We start from the raw sequence: 18912 nt of genomic DNA on the forward strand, positions 1-18912 counted from the left end.
TTGTACTGGGATTTGCTGTTGTGTTTCATGATTTGCTGTTGTGTTTCGTGATTTGCTGTTGTGTTTCGTGATTTGCTGTTGTGTTTCATGATTTGCTGTTGTGTTTCGTGATTTGCTGTTGTGTTTCATGATTTGCTGTTGTGTTTCGTGATTTGCTGTTGTGTTTCGTGATTTGCTGTTGTGTTTCGTGATTTGCTGTTGTGTTTCGTGATTTGCTGTTGTGTTTCGTGATTTGCTGTTGTGTTTCGTGATTTGCTGTTGTGTTTCATGATTTGCTGTTGTGTTTCGTGATTTGCTGTTATGTTTCGTGATTTGCTGTTGTGTTTCGTGATTTGCTGTTGTCTTTCGTGATTTGCTGTTGTGTTTCGTGATTTGCTGTTGTGTTTCATGATTTGCTGTTGTGTTTCATGATTTGCTGTTGTGTTTCGTGATTTGTTCTTTTGTACTGGGATTTGCTGTTGTGTTTCATGATTTGCTGTTGTGTTTCGTGATTTGCTGTTGTGTTTCGTGATTTGCTGTTGTGTTTCATGATTTGCTGTTGTGTTTCGTGATTTGCTGTTGTGTTTCATGATTTGCTGTTGTGTTTCATGATTTGCTGTTGTGTTTCGTGATTTGCTGTTGTGTTTCATGATTTGCTGTTGTGTTTCGTGATTTGCTGTTGTGTTTCATGATTTGCTGTTGTGTTTCATGATTTGCTGTTGTGTTTCGTGATTTGCTGTTGTGTTTCGTGATTTGTTCTTTTGTACTGGGATTTGCTGTTGTGTTTCATGATTTGCTGTTGTGTTTCGTGATTTGCTGTTGTGTTTCGTGATTTGCTGTTGTGTTTCATGATTTGCTGTTGTGTTTCGTGATTTGCTGTTGTGTTTCATGATTTGCTGTTGTGTTTCATGATTTGCTGTTGTGTTTCGTGATTTGCTGTTGTGTTTCATGATTTGCTGTTGTGTTTCGTGATTTGCTGTTGTGTTTCATGATTTGCTGTTGTGTTTCATGATTTGCTGTTGTGTTTCGTGATTTGCTGTTGTGTTTCGTGATTTGCTGTTGTGTTTCGTGATTTGCTGTTGTGTTTCGTGATTTGCTGTTGTGTTTCGTGATTTGCTGTTGTGTTTCGTGATTTGCTGTTGTGTTTCATGATTTGCTGTTGTGTTTCGTGATTTGCTGTTGTGTTTCATGATTTGCTGTTGTGTTTCGTGATTTGCTGTTGTGTTTCGTGATTTGCTGTTGTGTTTCGTGATTTGCTGTTGTGTTTCGTGATTTGCTGTTGTGTTTCATGATTTGCTGTTGTGTTTCGTGATTTGCTGTTGTGTTTCGTGATTTGCTGTTGTGTTTCGTGATTTGCTGTTGTGTTTCGTGATTTGCTGTTGTGTTTCGTGATTTGCTGTTGTGTTTCGTGATTTGCTGTTGTGTTTCGTGATTTGCTGTTGTGTTTCGTGATTTGCTGTTGTGTTTCGTGATTTGCTGTTGTGTTTCATGATTTGCTGTTGTGTTTCATGATTTGCTGTTGTGTTTCATGATTTGCTGTTGTGTTTCGTGATTTGCTGTTGTGTTTCGTGATTTGCTGTTGTGTTTCATGATTTGCTGTTGTGTTTCGTGATTTGCTGTTGTGTTTCATGATTTACTGTTGTGTTTCGTGATTTGCTGTTGTGTTTCGTGAGATTTGCTGTTGTGTTTCGTGATTTGCTGTTGTGTTTCATGATTTGCTGTTGTGTTTCGTGATTTGCTGTTGTGTTTCGTGATTTGCTGTTGTGTTTCGTGATTTGCTGTTGTGTTTCGTGATTTGCTGTTGTGTTTCGTGATTTGCTGTTGTGTTTCGTGATTTGCTGTTGTGTTTCGTGATTTGCTGTTTTGTTTCGTGATTTGCTGTTGTGTTTCGTGATTTGCTGTTGTGTTTCATGATTTGCTGTTGTGTTTCATGATTTGCTGTTGTGTTTCATGATTTGCTGTTGTGTTTCGTGATTTGTTCTTTTGTACTGGGATTTGCTGTTGTGTTTCATGATTTGCTGTTGTGTTTCGTGATTTGCTGTTGTGTTTCGTGATTTGCTGTTGTGTTTCATGATTTGCTGTTGTGTTTCGTGATTTGCTGTTGTGTTTCGTGATTTGCTGTTGTGTTTCGTGATTTGCTGTTGTGTTTCGTGAGATTTGCTGTTGTGTTTCGTGATTTGCTGTTGTGTTTCATGATTTGCTGTTGTGTTTCGTGATTTGCTGTTGTGTTTCGTGATTTGCTGTTGTGTTTCGTGATTTGCTGTTGTGTTTCGTGATTTGCTGTTGTGTTTCGTGATTTGCTGTTGTGTTTCGTGATTTGCTGTTTTGTTTCGTGATTTGCTGTTGTGTTTCGTGATTTGCTGTTGTGTTTCATGATTTGCTGTTGTGTTTCATGATTTGCTGTTGTGTTTCATGATTTGCTGTTGTGTTTCGTGATTTGTTCTTTTGTACTGGGATTTGCTGTTGTGTTTCATGATTTGCTGTTGTGTTTCGTGATTTGCTGTTGTGTTTCGTGATTTGCTGTTGTGTTTCATGATTTGCTGTTGTGTTTCGTGATTTGCTGTTGTGTTTCATGATTTGCTGTTGTGTTTCATGATTTGCTGTTGTGTTTCGTGATTTGCTGTTGTGTTTCGTGATTTGCTGTTGTGTTTCATGATTTGCTGTTGTGTTTCATGATTTGCTGTTGTGTTTCGTGATTTGCTGTTGTGTTTCGTGATTTGCTGTTGTGTTTCGTGATTTGCTGTTGTGTTTCATGATTTGCTGTTGTGTTTCGTGATTTGCTGTTGTGTTTCATGATTTGCTGTTGTGTTTCATGATTTGCTGTTGTGTTTCGTGATTTGCTGTTGTGTTTCGTGATTTGCTGTTGTGTTTCATGATTTGCTGTTGTGTTTCATGATTTGCTGTTGTGTTTCGTGATTTGCTGTTGTGTTTCATGATTTGCTGTTGTGTTTCGTGATTTGCTGTTGTGTTTCGTGATTTGCTGTTGTGTTTCGTGATTTGCTGTTGTGTTTCGTGATTTGCTGTTGTGTTTCATGATTTGCTGTTTTGTTTCGTGATTTGCTGTTGTGTTTCGTGATTTGCTGTTGTGTTTCGTGATTTGCTGTTGTGTTTCGTGATTTGCTGTTGTGTTTCGTGATTTGCTGTTGTGTTTCGTGATTTGCTGTTGTGTTTCGTGATTTGCTGTTGTGTTTCATGATTTGCTGTTGTGTTTCGTGATTTGCTGTTGTGTTTCGTGATTTGCTGTTGTGTTTCGTGATTTGCTGTTGTGTTTCATGATTTGCTGTTGTGTTTCATGATTTGCTGTTGTGTTTCATGATTTGCTGTTGTGTTTCGTGATTTGCTGTTGTGTTTCGTGATTTGCTGTTGTGTTTCATGATTTGCTGTTGTGTTTCGTGATTTGCTGTTGTGTTTCATGATTTGCTGTTGTGTTTCGTGATTTGCTGTTGTGTTTCGTGAGATTTGCTGTTGTGTTTCGTGATTTGCTGTTGTGTTTCATGATTTGCTGTTGTGTTTCGTGATTTGCTGTTGTGTTTCGTGATTTGCTGTTGTGTTTCGTGATTTGCTGTTGTGTTTCGTGATTTGCTGTTGTGTTTCGTGATTTGCTGTTGTGTTTCGTGATTTGCTGTTGTGTTTCGTGATTTGCTGTTTTGTTTCGTGATTTGCTGTTGTGTTTCGTGATTTGCTGTTGTGTTTCATGATTTGCTGTTGTGTTTCATGATTTGCTGTTGTGTTTCATGATTTGCTGTTGTGTTTCGTGATTTGTTCTTTTGTACTGGGATTTGCTGTTGTGTTTCATGATTTGCTGTTGTGTTTCGTGATTTGCTGTTGTGTTTCGTGATTTGCTGTTGTGTTTCATGATTTGCTGTTGTGTTTCGTGATTTGCTGTTGTGTTTCGTGATTTGCTGTTGTGTTTCGTGATTTGCTGTTGTGTTTCGTGAGATTTGCTGTTGTGTTTCATGATTTGCTGTTGTGTTTCGTGATTTGCTGTTGTGTTTCGTGATTTGCTGTTGTGTTTCATGATTTGCTGTTGTGTTTCGTGATTTGCTGTTGTGTTTCGTGATTTGCTGTTGTGTTTCGTGATTTGCTGTTGTGTTTCGTGAGATTTGCTGTTGTGTTTCGTGATTTGCTGTTGTGTTTCATGATTTGCTGTTGTGTTTCGTGATTTGCTGTTGTGTTTCGTGATTTGCTGTTGTGTTTCGTGATTTGCTGTTTTGTTTCGTGATTTGCTGTTGTGTTTCGTGATTTGCTGTTGTGTTTCATGATTTGCTGTTGTGTTTCATGATTTGCTGTTGTGTTTCATGATTTGCTGTTGTGTTTCGTGATTTGTTCTTTTGTACTGGGATTTGCTGTTGTGTTTCATGATTTGCTGTTGTGTTTCGTGATTTGCTGTTGTGTTTCGTGATTTGCTGTTGTGTTTCGTGATTTGCTGTTGTGTTTGGTGATTTGCTGTTGTGTTTCATGATTTGCTGTTGTGTTTCGTGATTTGCTGTTGTGTTTCATGATTTGCTGTTGTGTTTCATGATTTGCTGTTGTGTTTCGTGATTTGCTGTTGTGTTTCGTGATTTGCTGTTGTGTTTCATGATTTGCTGTTGTGTTTCATGATTTGCTGTTGTGTTTCGTGATTTGCTGTTGTGTTTCGTGATTTGCTGTTGTGTTTCGTGATTTGCTGTTGTGTTTCATGATTTGCTGTTGTGTTTCGTGATTTGCTGTTGTGTTTCGTGATTTGCTGTTGTGTTTCGTGATTTGCTGTTGTGTTTCGTGATTTGCTGTTGTGTTTCATGATTTGCTGTTGTGTTTCGTGATTTGCTGTTGTGTTTCGTGATTTGCTGTTGTGTTTCATGATTTGCTGTTGTGTTTCATGATTTGCTGTTGTGTTTCATGATTTGCTGTTGTGTTTCATGATTTGCTGTTGTGTTTCATGATTTGCTGTTGTGTTTCGTGATTTGTTCTTTTGTACTGGGATTTGCTGTTGTGTTTCATGATTTGCTGTTGTGTTTCGTGATTTGTTCTTTTGTACTGGGATTTGCTGTTGCTGTATCTTAAATGTAAGCGTGTCTTGCACCTCTCGGCCACCGTAACCTTCAGTCTGGAGGTTTGAGTTGAGAATTTCAAGAGAAACTCTGAACAGCCGAGCATCGAGAAGAGACAGAACCTTTGCTCCCCTGGAGCTGCTGGTGAGGCTCCTCCTTTCAGGATCCACTGATGGAAGCCCACTCAGTGACCCCCACTGAGATCAAGCTTCACGTCTCTTCCATTTGTAGAAACAAGCCACTGCTGTCAGAGGATTCAAATGCTGTTTAATCAAAGATCTTTGACAGCGAGTCGCTAAACTGCCACAGGATGGAAAAAGGACAAATGTGTTCCTGCTGTGAAAATGCTAAAAGCTAAGGGCTGAAGAGAACACAGAAGGTCCCACCAGGGTAAAAAGCTTCAAAGCAGTGGAACAAAACTCAAACAAAGAAATCTGGTCCTTGCAGTCAGTGACTGCTGCTGCGGGCCGTAATCAGCAGAAGCCGTGTGGAAAAGTTCAGCTGAGACGACACTGACACACGCAGAAAATGCAAAGCAAGAAACGACATTCCAACAAAGCCGGGGAGGGAAAACCGTCTCCAAGACGCTCACAGATAATCAAATGAGCCACAAATGGTTCTGTCGCCGGGCAGAATAGGAAATTCTGCTCCAATCCAATAGTCTGTGTGATGTCATCAGCTCTACAGTCCAAAGCCTGACACACCCTGAACAGCGAGAACATTTTCATCATCCTAAAGGAAAATGTAGGAATTTGAAACAGTTCAGGTTGTGTGAAGGAGCTCTTCTTCTGCCTCCTCTTCCTCCTCATCATCATCAGACTGTTAAAAGTTTGCATTTATAAATAGAAAATGCACAGGTTTGACTACTGGGTCCACAGCAGGGTTCAGAAATAGACCAGCAACTCAGTTACATCCAAGAGTAATCTATTAACCTCTGCATTGCTTCTGTGATCAGCGTGGTTTGAGTTTGGCCCGGTCAGTGTTTGGATCTGGGGTTTGGGTTCTGCTTTCTGAGCCCTGCAGTCCTACAGTCCTGCATTTGGACCCTCCACCTGCATCTCCTCCACCTGTCATGACGAGTCATGTGACCCTCAGACCAACAACGCAGCTCCCACTGAAACAGACACACAACCTCCTCCTCCACCATCTCAGAGCGCCCCCTCCTGGACGAAGAGCTGCATTGTTTCATCGTTGTTTTCAGTCGTAGTTTACTCCAAAACTGATTATCACAGTTAATGTTTCCACAGACAAATTCATCTATAAAACAACATGAATCTATCATTTATTTCAGCTATGGTGACGTCCGTATCAGTGAGGAGTAAAGATGATGACTTATCTTTGGAAAAACCTAGAAGAATCAAGTCCAGAGTAATCAGTGAATTCTTGTGGAAGGTCGTGGAAGCCGACCTTGGATAAGGAAGAGGTCATCAAGCTGCTGGAAATCCTGCAAACCACATCACCTTCATGCTTTCAGACGCATCTCTGACATATTTGCATCTGTTTCTTTTTCTTTGCTCTGGGGGGGGGGCGTCCTGGAGAAGCATTAGGGTTAGTTCACAGAGGGGGGGCAGAGGAGCAGACAGAAGCAGAGGTTTCGTCTCCATGAAGTCTGCAGGTCTTGATTAGCACTATCTGCGGTCTGACTTGTGATATGGCGGCGGCCGTCACGGGCTGAGTGACATAACCCTGGGTTCTCAGCTCCACCAACACTGACACGAATCACACACTCTCTCACCCACAGCGGGCCGGCCGCTCCTCTCTGGACCACGAAGATCTGGATGTTGGCGACAATCGCACAACGACGCAGCAGCTTTCTGTGTGTCCAGAGGAGGTCAAGCCCTTCCTCTGCTCCGCAGGAAAGGCGCCGCACACGAAAACCTTCCAAACAGCAAGTCAGAGGTCAAAACTACTGAAGGTGTCAGACAAACACAGCAGCTGTGTCCGGCCGCTCTGGGTTCTGTTCTGCTGACTCCCTCCTTTCCTGAACAGAACCACAAAACACCGACACTTCCATCCGTCCACACACCCTCAGGACTGGAAAGGAGTAAAGAATCAAATACTTTGTAAAATCATCGTAAAGAAAAGTTTGTTCAGATAACTTTTCCCATCTTTCTGTTGGGAGTTCCAAACTTTCACCAAAAAGAACCTGTCAGCTTTAAAGCAGTTGAGCATCTTCCACCTAGAATCATGTTTCCTTCTGAGATTTTCCTCTGAATTCAGAAGAACTTTGTAGACTCTTAGGCACCTCTCTGTTTTTATTTTAAATATGCCTAATAAAGTTTGCAGTTCCACCAAATCATCACATTTCAACAGTCCTGACTTAATAAATACAGTATTTGTATTTCTCCTGTATAAAACAGGATAAATAATACTTGACATTTTTCAAGACAAATATAGTTTTAACCATTTTTTGACTTTCATATCTGAGACTTTCAAATCTTCATCAAAAATTACCCAAAACATCTAAACTCAGAAACCTTTTCTATTCTAACCTAATTTAAATCGTTTTTTTTTTTTGGTTTTAGTCGTCTTTTCCAAATTTAACGAAGGCTTGTCGTTATTAAACCAACGTTTAAGTTTAACCATTTCAGTCTCAAAGTGTTTTATTGAATGATTTGGTTTTTATTATTATTTATTATACTTGGAACCTCTGAATGTCATTTATGGAACAGAAACAGAGCAGGACTGAGCACCGTGGGGGGGGTCCATGCGTTTTGACGAATGACCTGCAAACTGTCAGGATGTCTTTTTTAAACCAATAAAGTCTCTTATTGTAGATTCCTGTTCATCAATTGCCTTTGAAACATCGTCTGTTTCTTCCTTGCAGAGGCCGCAGATCTGTTTGATCTAAAATAATGATTCGTTTTTCCCAAGGAAACAATTTTTCATGAACAGATGGAGAACTTTCAGGGTTTTAGGCAGAACTCCTCAGCAAGTCGTTCAGGAACGAGCCAGACCATGACACTAACACTACCGTGCTTGATGCTCCTCCCACGGCAGATGTAATGGGACGGATGAGTCCCAGCAGGTCCATCAGAGGTCTGCAGGATCATGCAGATGTTTTCTGTAGTCGATCTGTGCCGGGCACTGTCCAGCCTGTTTCTGAGGGAGAACTCATGACCTCTGACCTCCAGTCAGGTCCTGTGGGTTTCCTCAGCATGTGTGCTTTCTCCTGGGATCTCTGGCTCACATTCTGTGTTTGATTCTGTGTTATTGATTCTAAACATTTAAATGTGACGAAAGAAATTAGGACAAAACAAACATTTCAGTTTTTTCAAATGTTTCAGTTCCATAGTTGATAATTGAACAATTTAGTCTTTTGTATTCTGTCACAATTCAGATGGTATAGGTGCAGAAAAAAAGAGTAGAAGTGTTTGAAACTCCTCATGATTACGAGCTGATCTAGACATGAATTCTGTGCAAAAAGCTGTAGGAAGCAGAGAACGGCAGAACAATGATCATGACCTCCTTTTCCATCTAAGCATCATGCATGACATCAATCACATCAGTCGGTCGGCCCATTTCCATTAATCGTCCACGCCCCTCCCTCCCCTCTGCATCCATCCTGGTCCACAGTCTGGTCACTTCCTGTCTAGATTACTGTCATTCTCTCCTCTTTGGTCTCCCTCAAAAAACCCTCAATAAGCTTCAACTGGTCCAGAACTCAGCGGCCCGCATCATCTCCAGAACCCCCTCCTTCAGTCACATCACCCCGGTTCTCCACCATAACCTCCACAATCAAACACCCTTCCTGTTCACCTTTAAGGCCCTCCATGACCGGGCTCCTTCTAATCAAACCTCCTCTCCTTCTCTTCGGTCCTCCTCCTCTGTTCAGCTCTCTGTTCCTCCGGCCCGACTCGTTACCATGGGAACCTTCAGCTGCTCTGCTCTTAAACTCCTGACCTCCTGACCTCCTGACCTCTGTCACTTAGACTCTTTTAAATGCAAACTTAAAACTCTTCTGTCTAATTCTGCCTTCTCCTTCTGATTTCCTGTCAGCTGCCATTTGTTGTGTTTTTATTGAACATTTTTGTAAACTTTGTTTTGTACAGTGTCCTTGAGTTCCCTGAAAGGCGCTTTTAAATCAAATAGTTTCTATTATGATGAAATAGCAGCAGGAGGTGAAGGACAGCGGGAAAACCATCAAAAGAATCACAAAAAGGCAAAACAGAGTGAGAAGTCAACCAAACGTCGAGCAGCACAGGGGACAAAACCTGCTAAAGTCCAGCAGGAGACTCTTCTGTGAAGTCCAAACTGTATAAAGAAGGGCCCGTTCCGGATGCACTAAAGAACCGGGCTCAGCATCAGAAGCCTTTCTGCAGAGGGAGAGGCTGAAACAACACCAGGCTGGGATGTTTCCGGCTCCTTCCTTCATGATGCTCGTTTCAGAGTGGAGCGACCCCTTTGTGCTGGGAAAGGTCAGGAAAAACGCAGAGTTTGAGCAGACAGAGCGCGGGGGCGAACTTCAGGAAAAGTCTGAGCAAAAGCGACAGCCCAGCACTGATAAGGTGACAAGGACATCACACTGATATGATGTTTTGTTGGCTCAGACCTTGACTCCGGCAGATCGGAGCTGCAGGCCATCGCTCCACTCAGAGAGCCATAAATACAGCAGCGCAGCGGCTGGGCTGCAGTTGAGTCGCTGCTGCTTTGAGCGGACTGAAGGCTGCAGAAATGGACTTTGGAGTGGGACTGAGGTGAGGGTTTGCAGAGCTGCAGCAGCACCTTCAACGCTCTTCTTCCTTCTGATCTTCTCCTGCTTTTTTAACAGGATCTTGCTGGTTTTCCTTCTCGTGGAGGGTCTGCACTCGTGGGCCCCAGCAGGTGAGAACAGGTGGTGTCTGCAGGACGGGTGCTGTTCCTGCAGGAAACTCATTCTGTTCTTTTTTTGGCAGAGCAACCCCCCCTCAGCGGCGGCAGACAGGTCCGCTTCTATCAGCAGGAGGGCAGGCTGAGGAGTCTGGGGGGTCCTCCTCAGAAACAAGCCTTCTCTCCTCGCTCAGCTCAGAGCAGCAGCTTCAACTCACAGCCTGAACAAAGTCCAGGCCAAGCGGTCCGGAGCAGCCCCTCCAGACTTCCAGCTACGCCCAAGTTCAGCCCCTCCACCAATCCAGGCAGTAGAACATCTGTGCAGAAGGCCGGTCAGAAGCAGAAGCCTGCTAAAGGAGCTGCTCCAGCGAAGGCCGCCGTGCACAGCTTCTCCTTCAGCGCCGCGGCTCGCTCTGGACCCCAGAAGATTTCCAGCTCCAACAAAGGTCCGATCGCCTCCTCTGCGTCCCTCTTCAGCCCGGTCGGGCCTGCTCCACGGGGAAACCAAGTCCGGATGCAGACGTATGCCCGTGCTCCTGCTAAGAAAGTCTCAGTGAACAGTGAAACCAAAGCGTCCAGGCTGCCCTTTGGGGGCAAACTCCAACACAGCAGCCAGAAGGTTCCTGCAGGGAACTTCAGTCCCAGGTTCAGCACCGCCCAGCAGACAGCACCGGGCTTTGCTCCAGCAAAGGTCTTTGAGATCCCACAGTCCCTCGGGGGCTGGCCTATCAGGCGGCTAGGAGACTCTACTAACCAGAACCAGGTGGAGGTCCAGAAACCCCAGCTGAAGCCGGCACCTCCTCCACCTCCTCCCAAAGAGCAGGTGGAAGCTTTCAAGACCCAGAGTCTTCATCCAGCGTCCAAATGGAGCAGAGTAAAGATCCGCTCCAGACTGTAGTTCTGTCCACATCCTTGTTTTCTATTTGTGATACACCACTGTCATGACGCCTTTTGTATTTCAATAAAAAACGTTTTCCTTTGAGTGTGACTTGGGTTCTTTGCTGCGGTCAGCTGGAGCTCTGAGACCGGAGGTCCATCACAGAAGCTCATCTTCATGCATGAACGCTGGGGGAAAGCTTCATGCTTCACGCGTCTGAATCTGAGACAGAACAGGGTTTGGTTCTGAAACGTTTCATTCAGCAGGTTTCATCTCTTCCTGTGGTCCTCACAGCTCTTGAAACGGTTTCATCCAAAGTGTTGTGTTTGCTTTGGTTTTGGGCCTCAGAGGCTCTGGAAGCTGGACCACACAGATGAACAAGAACAAAAGGAGCTTTATTGAAGTTTTACAGCAAAAACGGAGGTTTAGACTCTGACACAAACATGGTTTTGTGTCATTGAAAATCATGTTTTTGGTCATACCAACATGTTCTTGTAGCATTTTCTCATGACGTTCATAAAAAGAAAATTAAGATTAAAGATTAAAGATTCAATCATGATGAATCAGGAGGAAAAAAATCTCGTATGGAAAAGCTCTCTCAGCCGTGTTCCAACAACTAAAATGGGCGGGGCTTCAGTCTCCCCGCTCCGTTCTGATCATCCACCGTCAGACCAACAGATCCATGAACGTCTTTGTTTTCCTGGTCTGAGCTGGAATCTGGATCAGAACTGGACGGCTGGACAGACCTGATATTGATCACCATTAATGTTAGGATGGCGTTTTGGGGGGCTATAAGCTAGCGGGGGGAAGAGTGTTAGAGAAGGGATGATGGGATACCATTGGAGGCTTATTTCCACACTATGTGTCCCGCCCACAACTCAGAGGTGATTTTCTGATGAACTCCTGCAGCTCTGCAGAAACTATTCCTAGAAAACGACACAGATTTTTTATTTTTGGCTCAAACAGCATCATCACAATGAAAAGACCACTGGATGACTTTAAAATTGATGAAAGTGTAGTTGGAGTGGGATTCGTGGGTTCTTAGCGGATCATTGTTCAGGTTGTTCACACAGATGAGAGTTTCTTCTCCCTCCCGGATCCCTGGAGCTCCATGATAGCTGTGAGTCCGTCACAAGGAGGTTTGAAGTTTGCGCTGGGGAAACGGTCAAAAACAGGAGAGATCAAAACTCTCTGTGCTTTATGACAAATGCTGAAACACTACAGAGAATCCTCTTCCTGAAAATTCAATTCAATTCTAACTTTATTTATAAAGCACTTTTCATATGAAAATATAACACATAGTGCTTTACATTAAAACACAACAAAATATAAAAACAAGCATTGACGATTTAAAAATAAATAAATAAAAATAAATAAATAAATAGGGCCCCCCTCCCCGTACCTAGCCCCCCACTCCTTTCACACCTCCCACCCCCTAACTGATGGCAATGGACAATGAGAAATAGGCTGAGCACAAAAACAGGATGCTGGAAACGCTTGTAATTGGAACCTCCCCCTCCGTGAACAGCCGCATAGACAGCCAAATGCAGCTTCACAGGCGGGGACCGCTCCACCACAGCTAAGCGGTGATGCAGGTCCCCATCTAGAGCCGCAGTGGCTGAACAGCAGCCGTCCCAGAGGGAGGGGTTCCAGCTGAGGAAGCACCGGAAATAAAAATTAATAAAAATGAGAATAAAAAATTAAACATATTGATAAAAAACGATAAAACATTGAAACAAGGTTAATTAAAATAATGCGTTAAAAATCAGGTTCAAGTTCATAAAACAAGATAAAATGGATGAATAAATAAATAAAATAAAAATAAAAAGTACATATAAATAAATATCTGAATAAATAAATAAATAAAAGTAGAAAAAATTAGCTAAAAGCCAGGTTAAAAAGATGGGTCTTGAGCCTTTTCTTAAAAGCATCAATGCTCTCTGCGGCTCTCATTCCCTCTGGCAGACTGTTCCATAAACGGGGGCCATAGTGCTGAAATGCAGCCTCTCCATAGGTTTTAGTTTTTACAGTTGGAATGGTTAACAGACCAGTGCCAGAGGATCTCAGGCTCCGCGAGGGTTCATACTTCACTAAAAGATCTGATAAATAAGAAGGCGCAAGACCGTTAAGACATTTAAAAACTGTTAAAAGTATCTTAAAATCAATCCTGAAGCATATGGGGAGCCAATGCAGGGATTTTAAAATTGGGGTGATGTGAAAACAGTCTGAACCTCATAGATGTTTCTGTGGGGTCACCAAAGGTCATTCATCAGACCTCATAGGGACTGGTTTCTGTCTGCTGCTTCTCTGTGGATCTTCCTCACCTGCAGACCATCAGCTCCATTAGCTGCAGCTGCTTAAGTATCAGCTGGGTCTGTGGTGGAGTGACCTGCCAGCGGTGTGGAGATGGCTTGTGGAGTACTCGTGGGGTGAGGCCTCCAGCAGGCGCCTGCCTGTGTGTTCTTTGTGATCTCATTTCTTTCTTTCCTGAACAGGATCTGGTTGCTTCTTGTGCAAGCAGAGCATGGGTGTTCCTGGGCCACAGCAGGTGAGGCTGTCGCCACCGTGTGCTCCTCTGGAGCTGCAGGACTCCCCTCAGCCGACCCGGCTGTCTTTGTGTTGCAGAACCAAGCTCCCAGAACGCCGCCCAACGTGTTGGCTTCCAGCAGCCGGATGGCAGACTGAGGACACTCAGTGGCCCGCCCCAGCAGCCGCTCAGACAAGTCGTCTTTTCTCCTCGCTCCGCCTGGTGGAGCAGCTCTGGCGCTCGGCCTGCAGCTGATGGAGGTTCTGGTCCAGGAGTCGGTCCAAACGCAGAAGCTCCGTCCCAGACAGAGCCAAGTCCAGAGCAGAGCAGACTGCTTCCAAAACCAGACCAACAAGGGAAATATTCAACCACGGTTCAAGTACAGACTCGGACTCAGAAGTTTGGTTCTGCTGTTCCCAGAGGAGCTTCTGTGGCCCCGGACCATCAGAACTGGAGGGACCGCGCTGCAACTGGACTGTTTCAGAGTTCACTGCACCTGGGCAAACCTCCACCCAGCAGCTCCACATCTGGTTCCGGTTCTTCTGGGAAGAGCCCGTCCTTCAGTGGGTCTGCACAGCAGGAACCTTCCAGCTCCTTCAGACGCCAGGCTTCTGCTTCGCTGTTCAGTCCAGTTGGACCAGCACCACCAGGCCAGAGAGTCTGGATGCAGACGTACGCTCGAGCTCCTGCACGCAAAAAGACCCTACAACGTGGAGCTAAAGCTGCGAGGCTGTCCTCTGAGACTAGAAACCCCGGGAGCAGGCCCGGTTCTGAGACCGGGCCAAAACCCACTGGAAGCTACAAACCCAGGATCCTGAGCGTGGAGCGGCCGGCTCCGGGCTTCGTTCCAGCTAAAGTCTACGACATCCCGCAGCCCTTTGGTGGGTGGGCTATTAGACGGCTTGGACACTCAGACCAGAACCAGCTGGAGGTCCAGAAACCCAAGCTGAGGCCTGCACCTCCTCCAGATCGGACCCAGGGTCCACAGCAGAAGGACATGCACAAGGCCAAGGTCCCAAGTCTTCATCCAGAGTCCAAATGGAGCAGAGTGAAGCTGCGTCCCAAACTGTAGCAGGTAGTAGATGTAAACCTGTAGATGATTCTGGGCCCGGTCCTGGTTCTAACACACGTGTTTGTCTGCAGGACCTGCAGTTTTTAAAAAGACCGTCAATAAAGTTGTTTGAATCTTTATCATGCGACTTTCTGCAGACTGAAGGTGGAACTGATCTGAACCAGAAACATCAACAGAATTCATGCAAATGGATTCCTGTTCCGCTTTACTGCCCCCCCCCCCCCCCCCCCACCAGCTTAATCCCACCCCTACACACAAATGCACACTTCCAAGGAGAGGGTTGAATCCTCATCCAGCAGTCTCTGAATGTTCAGTCCACTTCAGTAGTTCAGGAACTATTTTTAACGATCCAATCCCCTGACCTAAAGTGGATCCAGATCATCTTCATCCAAACTTCCAGCAGTGAACAGAATGTCAAATCCATTCACATGATAGTTTCCTAAAACGCTGTTTTTCCACATCCAAAGGGAACATTCTAGACACTGGATGGTCACATGACTTTAGTCAAAGTCTGTCCACACATTGGACTGGAATGACGGTAGTAAAGTAAACCTACCATGTCTGAATCTAAACGGTATTTTCATTTTGCAACAATCTTTTAACCCTTCTGCTATCTTAGATGACCCCCCCCCCCCCCCTTCCATTGACGTGTTCTCCCTACCATGACAAAGGTGGAAAGATTTCATGTAATCCATGGACACCAGTGAAGATCACAAATCATTGAAGAAAAAGGGTTCAGAGCACTGTCTAGTGGGTCTAGATGACCCAACTCCCAATGGTAAAGTGCCTAGGATAGCACAAGGGTTAGCGGTGTAGATGATTCGTTAACGTTCCTCAGATCAATCTGGATTGCAGTCAAAATGTAAATCAAAGTTCATCCCTAAAACTCAATGAAGCAGAATTTCAGCATGAACTTAACATCCTGAACACTAGAGGGCGCCAAATGATATTCTGACATGAAAAGAATGCAGTGTTTGTTTACATGTGTCTAATGCAGGTCACACTTATTTTTGCCCAAGATGTTTTATTTGTGACAGGCTTGAAATAAATCTGGAAGGATCCATTCTTTTGACGGGTCAGGACCAAACCTTTGGATCAGCAGTTTCCGGATGCAAACCCTCATCCAGGTGGATGTGAAGCCCAGCGTCTGCAGAGTGAAGCTCCACAGACTGGAGTCCAGACTTTTTGCCATGACCGTACAGTTCCTAGAAAGAGCAGCGGGCCGCACATTATTGGTTTATGACAGGAGCCTGCAGGATGGTGGAAAACTGACCGCGGGCCGCATGTGGCCCACAGGCCGGACTTTGGACACGCCGGACACACGTCTTTCAGGTCAGAGGGTTCAGATCTTCACACAGGGCTCTTGTTTGGTTTAGGATAAATCAGCAATTTTCTATCCTGAAAAGTTTCTGGCCGACTGACAGAAAAACATTTCTGTAAGTGGGGAAAATAAAATCCCAGTTAAAATAAGACTCCATGACAGTTGATCAGCTTCAGACAAACGGGAAAGAAATCCACAACGAACGTCTTAGGAAGATTTAATGTACATTTATTCTTAACACGTGGAACATATAGTATAAAGATTTCATACTGAATAAATGATATTCATTGAGCCAAAAAAGGAAAAAAAGGAATTTACATCAAGTCTTTAGCTACATCATCTGAAATACAAATATGCAGAATCCGCATCACTGGAAAAATCAAATAAAATTAAACCGCTTCTTCCTCAAGGTTCCGTCCATCGCCCCGGTGAGCCGGGACGCCGTTTGGCCCCACCGGACACAAACTGAAGCGTGGAGCTAGTGGGGGATGGCGTTGGACAGCAGCGAGACACCCCCGAGGCGGCGCCGGCGGGTGTCAAGTCATCACATGGCGCATTTGATGCAGTTCAACTGGTCAAAGGTTAAAAACGGTGAGGCGCAACAGAAGAGGGGGGGGGGGGGGTGGTCATGTACAACATCGTATTTACACTGCAGCTGGGACTGCATCTAGCGTTGAGAACCAGTCCTATAGGCGCCTCTGAGCGTCCGGGTCAAGTCATACAATCAAGGGACAGAGAGGTCGGGGTGTTGTAGGTTCACCATACTTTGGGGGGAAAGCCGTCTTCTCTCCACATGAACTCAAACGGATTTAAAAACTACAGTTTGCTGCCGAGTCAGCGTATCTCAGTGTGAAACAGTATCATTACAGTATGTTTACAGTTCCAGGTGTACAGTACAGAAAAAAGTCCTACAATCTACTGCACAGCGCCCCCGCCTGTTCACGTGTGGTTCCTGCCAGGCTGAGCCTCCACAGTCACAGCCACGCCTCCACACAGTCTGTGCCCCCCCCCTCCCACAGCGCCCCTCTGTCCGAGCCTCGGAGGGGGGGCGCGAGGGTCCCCCAAACTCACTGTAAACGAGACAGCAACTTTGGTTACAGTTTCTTCTTTTTCAGGAGTTTTTATGTTTCTATAAAAAAAAGGGTCCTGCCCCCCACCCCCACCGCCAGCATCCCTCCGGTTGAAGATCCACAGGGTTCTCCTTCCTTCAGGGGGGGTGGGAATAAAAAGACAGCGGAGTCCGAGGTGAGTTTGCATAAATTAAAAAAAGGAGAGGGAAGAAGGCCGTCTCACTCTCTGAACTCACTCGCAGCAGACGCACACGCAAACACGCAGGGAGGGGCGGAGCCCACACCTCCCCACGCCTGTCATGACTGGCCGATCAGGAACAGAATGTCACAGATTACTTGGGACACGGAGGAGTTCATGAGCGGCGACACAGAGATGTCGAGCAGCCGCGACTCGTACAGTGTGAACTCCGAGTGGTTTTCCTCCACCTTGGCCAAGGCGTGCAGCGCCCGGGCCGCCCGCCGCATCATGTCCACGCTGGTGGGCTCAAACTGGGGGCCGCCCTGCATCTGCAGCAGCGGGTTCTGGCTCTGCGAGTACTGCGTGGCGGCTAAGCTGTCCTCTAAGAAGCCCAGCAGGTTGCCCACGCTGGCCTTCTGCACGGCGATGGCGCGGGCGGCCAGGGTGTCCCCCTGGGCCAGGTTGGCCAGCAGGACCACCGCCATTTCCCGGCAGACCGCCACCTTGCGCTCACCGACCAGGCGCACGAGCGAGCCGTAGAGCTTCTCCAGGCGGCTAAAGGGAGGCGTGGCCAGAATGAGGTCAACATTGTTGTCCTGGATGCTGAGCTTGCTGAGGGTCTCCAGGACCAGTCTCTGGGGGGACAGGGAGCTGTGGGGCCCGAGCGTGGGGAAGGGGTCCAACGCCTCTGCAGAGGGGCAGACGGCCCAGTGCAGCAGGCCGTCCAGCAGGGGGAGACAAATACTCTCTGGGTAGATAGAAAGGTCCAACTGGCCTGAGATGTTTGCCAGAGTGACCAGGCAGTTCTCCCTCAGCACCTCCAGGCAGTCCCACCACCACTCGTCCCGCTCGCAGCTCACGCCCTCGTCCTCGTCCTCCTCCTTCTCGTAGGTGACTGGCGCCTGTTTGCGCTCCGGGTGTCTGTGGTGGAGCAGCACCAGGCGGCCCAACAGAAGCAACAGGCCCGGGTGTTTGGACAACTCCAGGTCGTTCCCGGGAACGAAAGACAGGCTCCGGACGATGTTGGAGATGCAGATGCAGCGCCGCGCCAGCGAGTCCTGCCAGTCCGACAGCGTGCTGAGCGGCGTTTCGTCCTTGCTGTGAGGCTCGTCCTCCAGGATCTTGATGTTGCGGCGGTTCTTCAGATCCGGGTTGATGCTGAACAGGAACTTCTCCTTCTGCTCCCCGGCTCCTCCGCGGACCACCTCCTCGGTGACCGAGCCCGGGCGGGCAGACAGCACATCATCTATGGTGGCGGTGACTGGCGCCCCGGTGGACGGAGGGCTCTTCTCGGCTGGAGACCTGAGAGGCTCAGACGTTGGGGGTTGCTCTCTGGACTCGTCCTCGCCGCTGCTCCTGGGTTTTTCGCCGCTGTCCGGCGCTGTTCCCTGCACCTTCTTGCGGGCCTCAGTGAGGACCGGGGAACGTTTAAGCAGCTTCCGACGGTCCGTCTGGCTCTCAAAGTGGGTCTGGATGTGCTCAGTAGTGTCGCCGCCGCCGATGCTCCAGTGTAGCAGACCGCTGTCAAAGCTTTGCCGCTGGCCAAGCTTGGACAGGTGATTGAGGCGAAAAGGGTTCTTCCTCCGCACCAGCTTGATGGGGAGTTTATCAAACTTGCTGGCCTGCTTGGGCTTCTCTGAGTGGTTGCTGGAGTTGTGGTTGGAACCTGCAGACAGCTTACTGGACGCCTTTTCTTCGTCCTCATCTTCTGAAGACTTGCCTTTCAAAGAGCTCTCTTCCTCTTCCTCTTTGACCCGGATCAGCGATGGTGCGTCAGCAGGTCTTTCAGGTTCCTCATCTTCGTCCTCGTCCTCGGTTTCCATGTCCTCGCCCTCGGCCATGGAGGGGTCCTCCTCGGAGTCCTCTGCGGCGTTGGGGTCGATCAGGGTGCGCTGGCCGTGGTCTCCGACCTCGTACTCCTTTAAGATGCCGAAGATCTGGATGAGGCAGCGTCTGAAGTACTCCACGATCAGCTCCAGGAACCCCGGCAGCTGAAAAACCCATCAGAGGACCTGCGTAAGTTGACTTTCAAGGAGAGTCGCTGTGGAA

The 18912-nt window shown here is 46.6% G+C and overlaps 3 protein-coding genes across 6 annotated transcripts in view; 2 read left to right on the forward strand and 1 right to left on the reverse strand.

Annotated features, from left to right (window-relative positions):
- The first annotated feature begins 9567 nt into the window (after positions 1-9567).
- LOC110013802 (uncharacterized) lies at positions 9568-10800 on the forward strand. The gene is made up of 3 exons (XM_020700327.3): positions 9568-9706; positions 9781-9833; positions 9905-10800. The coding sequence occupies exons 1-3, from the start codon at positions 9684-9686 to the stop codon at positions 10714-10716; spliced, it is 888 nt and encodes a 295-aa protein (XP_020555986.1). The 5' UTR covers positions 9568-9683; the 3' UTR covers positions 10717-10800.
- Positions 10801-13007: 2207 nt separating this feature from the next.
- LOC101158575 (uncharacterized) lies at positions 13008-14413 on the forward strand. Of its 2 annotated transcripts, XM_011493247.4 has the most exons (4): positions 13008-13124; positions 13191-13243; positions 13321-14297; positions 14366-14413. In XM_011493247.4, the coding sequence occupies exons 1-3, from the start codon at positions 13102-13104 to the stop codon at positions 14292-14294; spliced, it is 1050 nt and encodes a 349-aa protein (XP_011491549.1). In that variant the 5' UTR covers positions 13008-13101; the 3' UTR covers positions 14295-14297; positions 14366-14413. The 2 variants fall into 2 exon arrangements, with proteins under 2 accessions (XP_011491549.1, XP_004084949.1); XM_004084901.5 differs by having other exon boundaries at positions 13321-14413.
- A 1413-nt stretch (positions 14414-15826) lies between these two features.
- The window catches only part of arid1ab (AT-rich interactive domain 1Ab), a 45909-nt gene continuing 42823 nt past the window's right edge, over positions 15827-18912 (reverse strand). For all 3 annotated transcript variants that reach the window (XM_078954536.1, XM_023960240.2, XM_023960241.2), the window contains one exon: positions 15827-18854. In XM_078954536.1, the coding sequence (XP_078810662.1) occupies positions 16983-18854 (1872 nt within the window). In that variant the 3' untranslated portion in view covers positions 15827-16982. The remainder of the gene's footprint in view (positions 18855-18912) is intronic.

Source organism: Oryzias latipes, chromosome 11 (genome assembly GCF_053564925.1).
Source record: "Oryzias latipes strain Hd-rR chromosome 11, Olatipes_Hd-rR_3.1".
NCBI classification, from domain to species: domain Eukaryota; kingdom Metazoa; phylum Chordata; class Actinopteri; order Beloniformes; family Adrianichthyidae; genus Oryzias; species Oryzias latipes.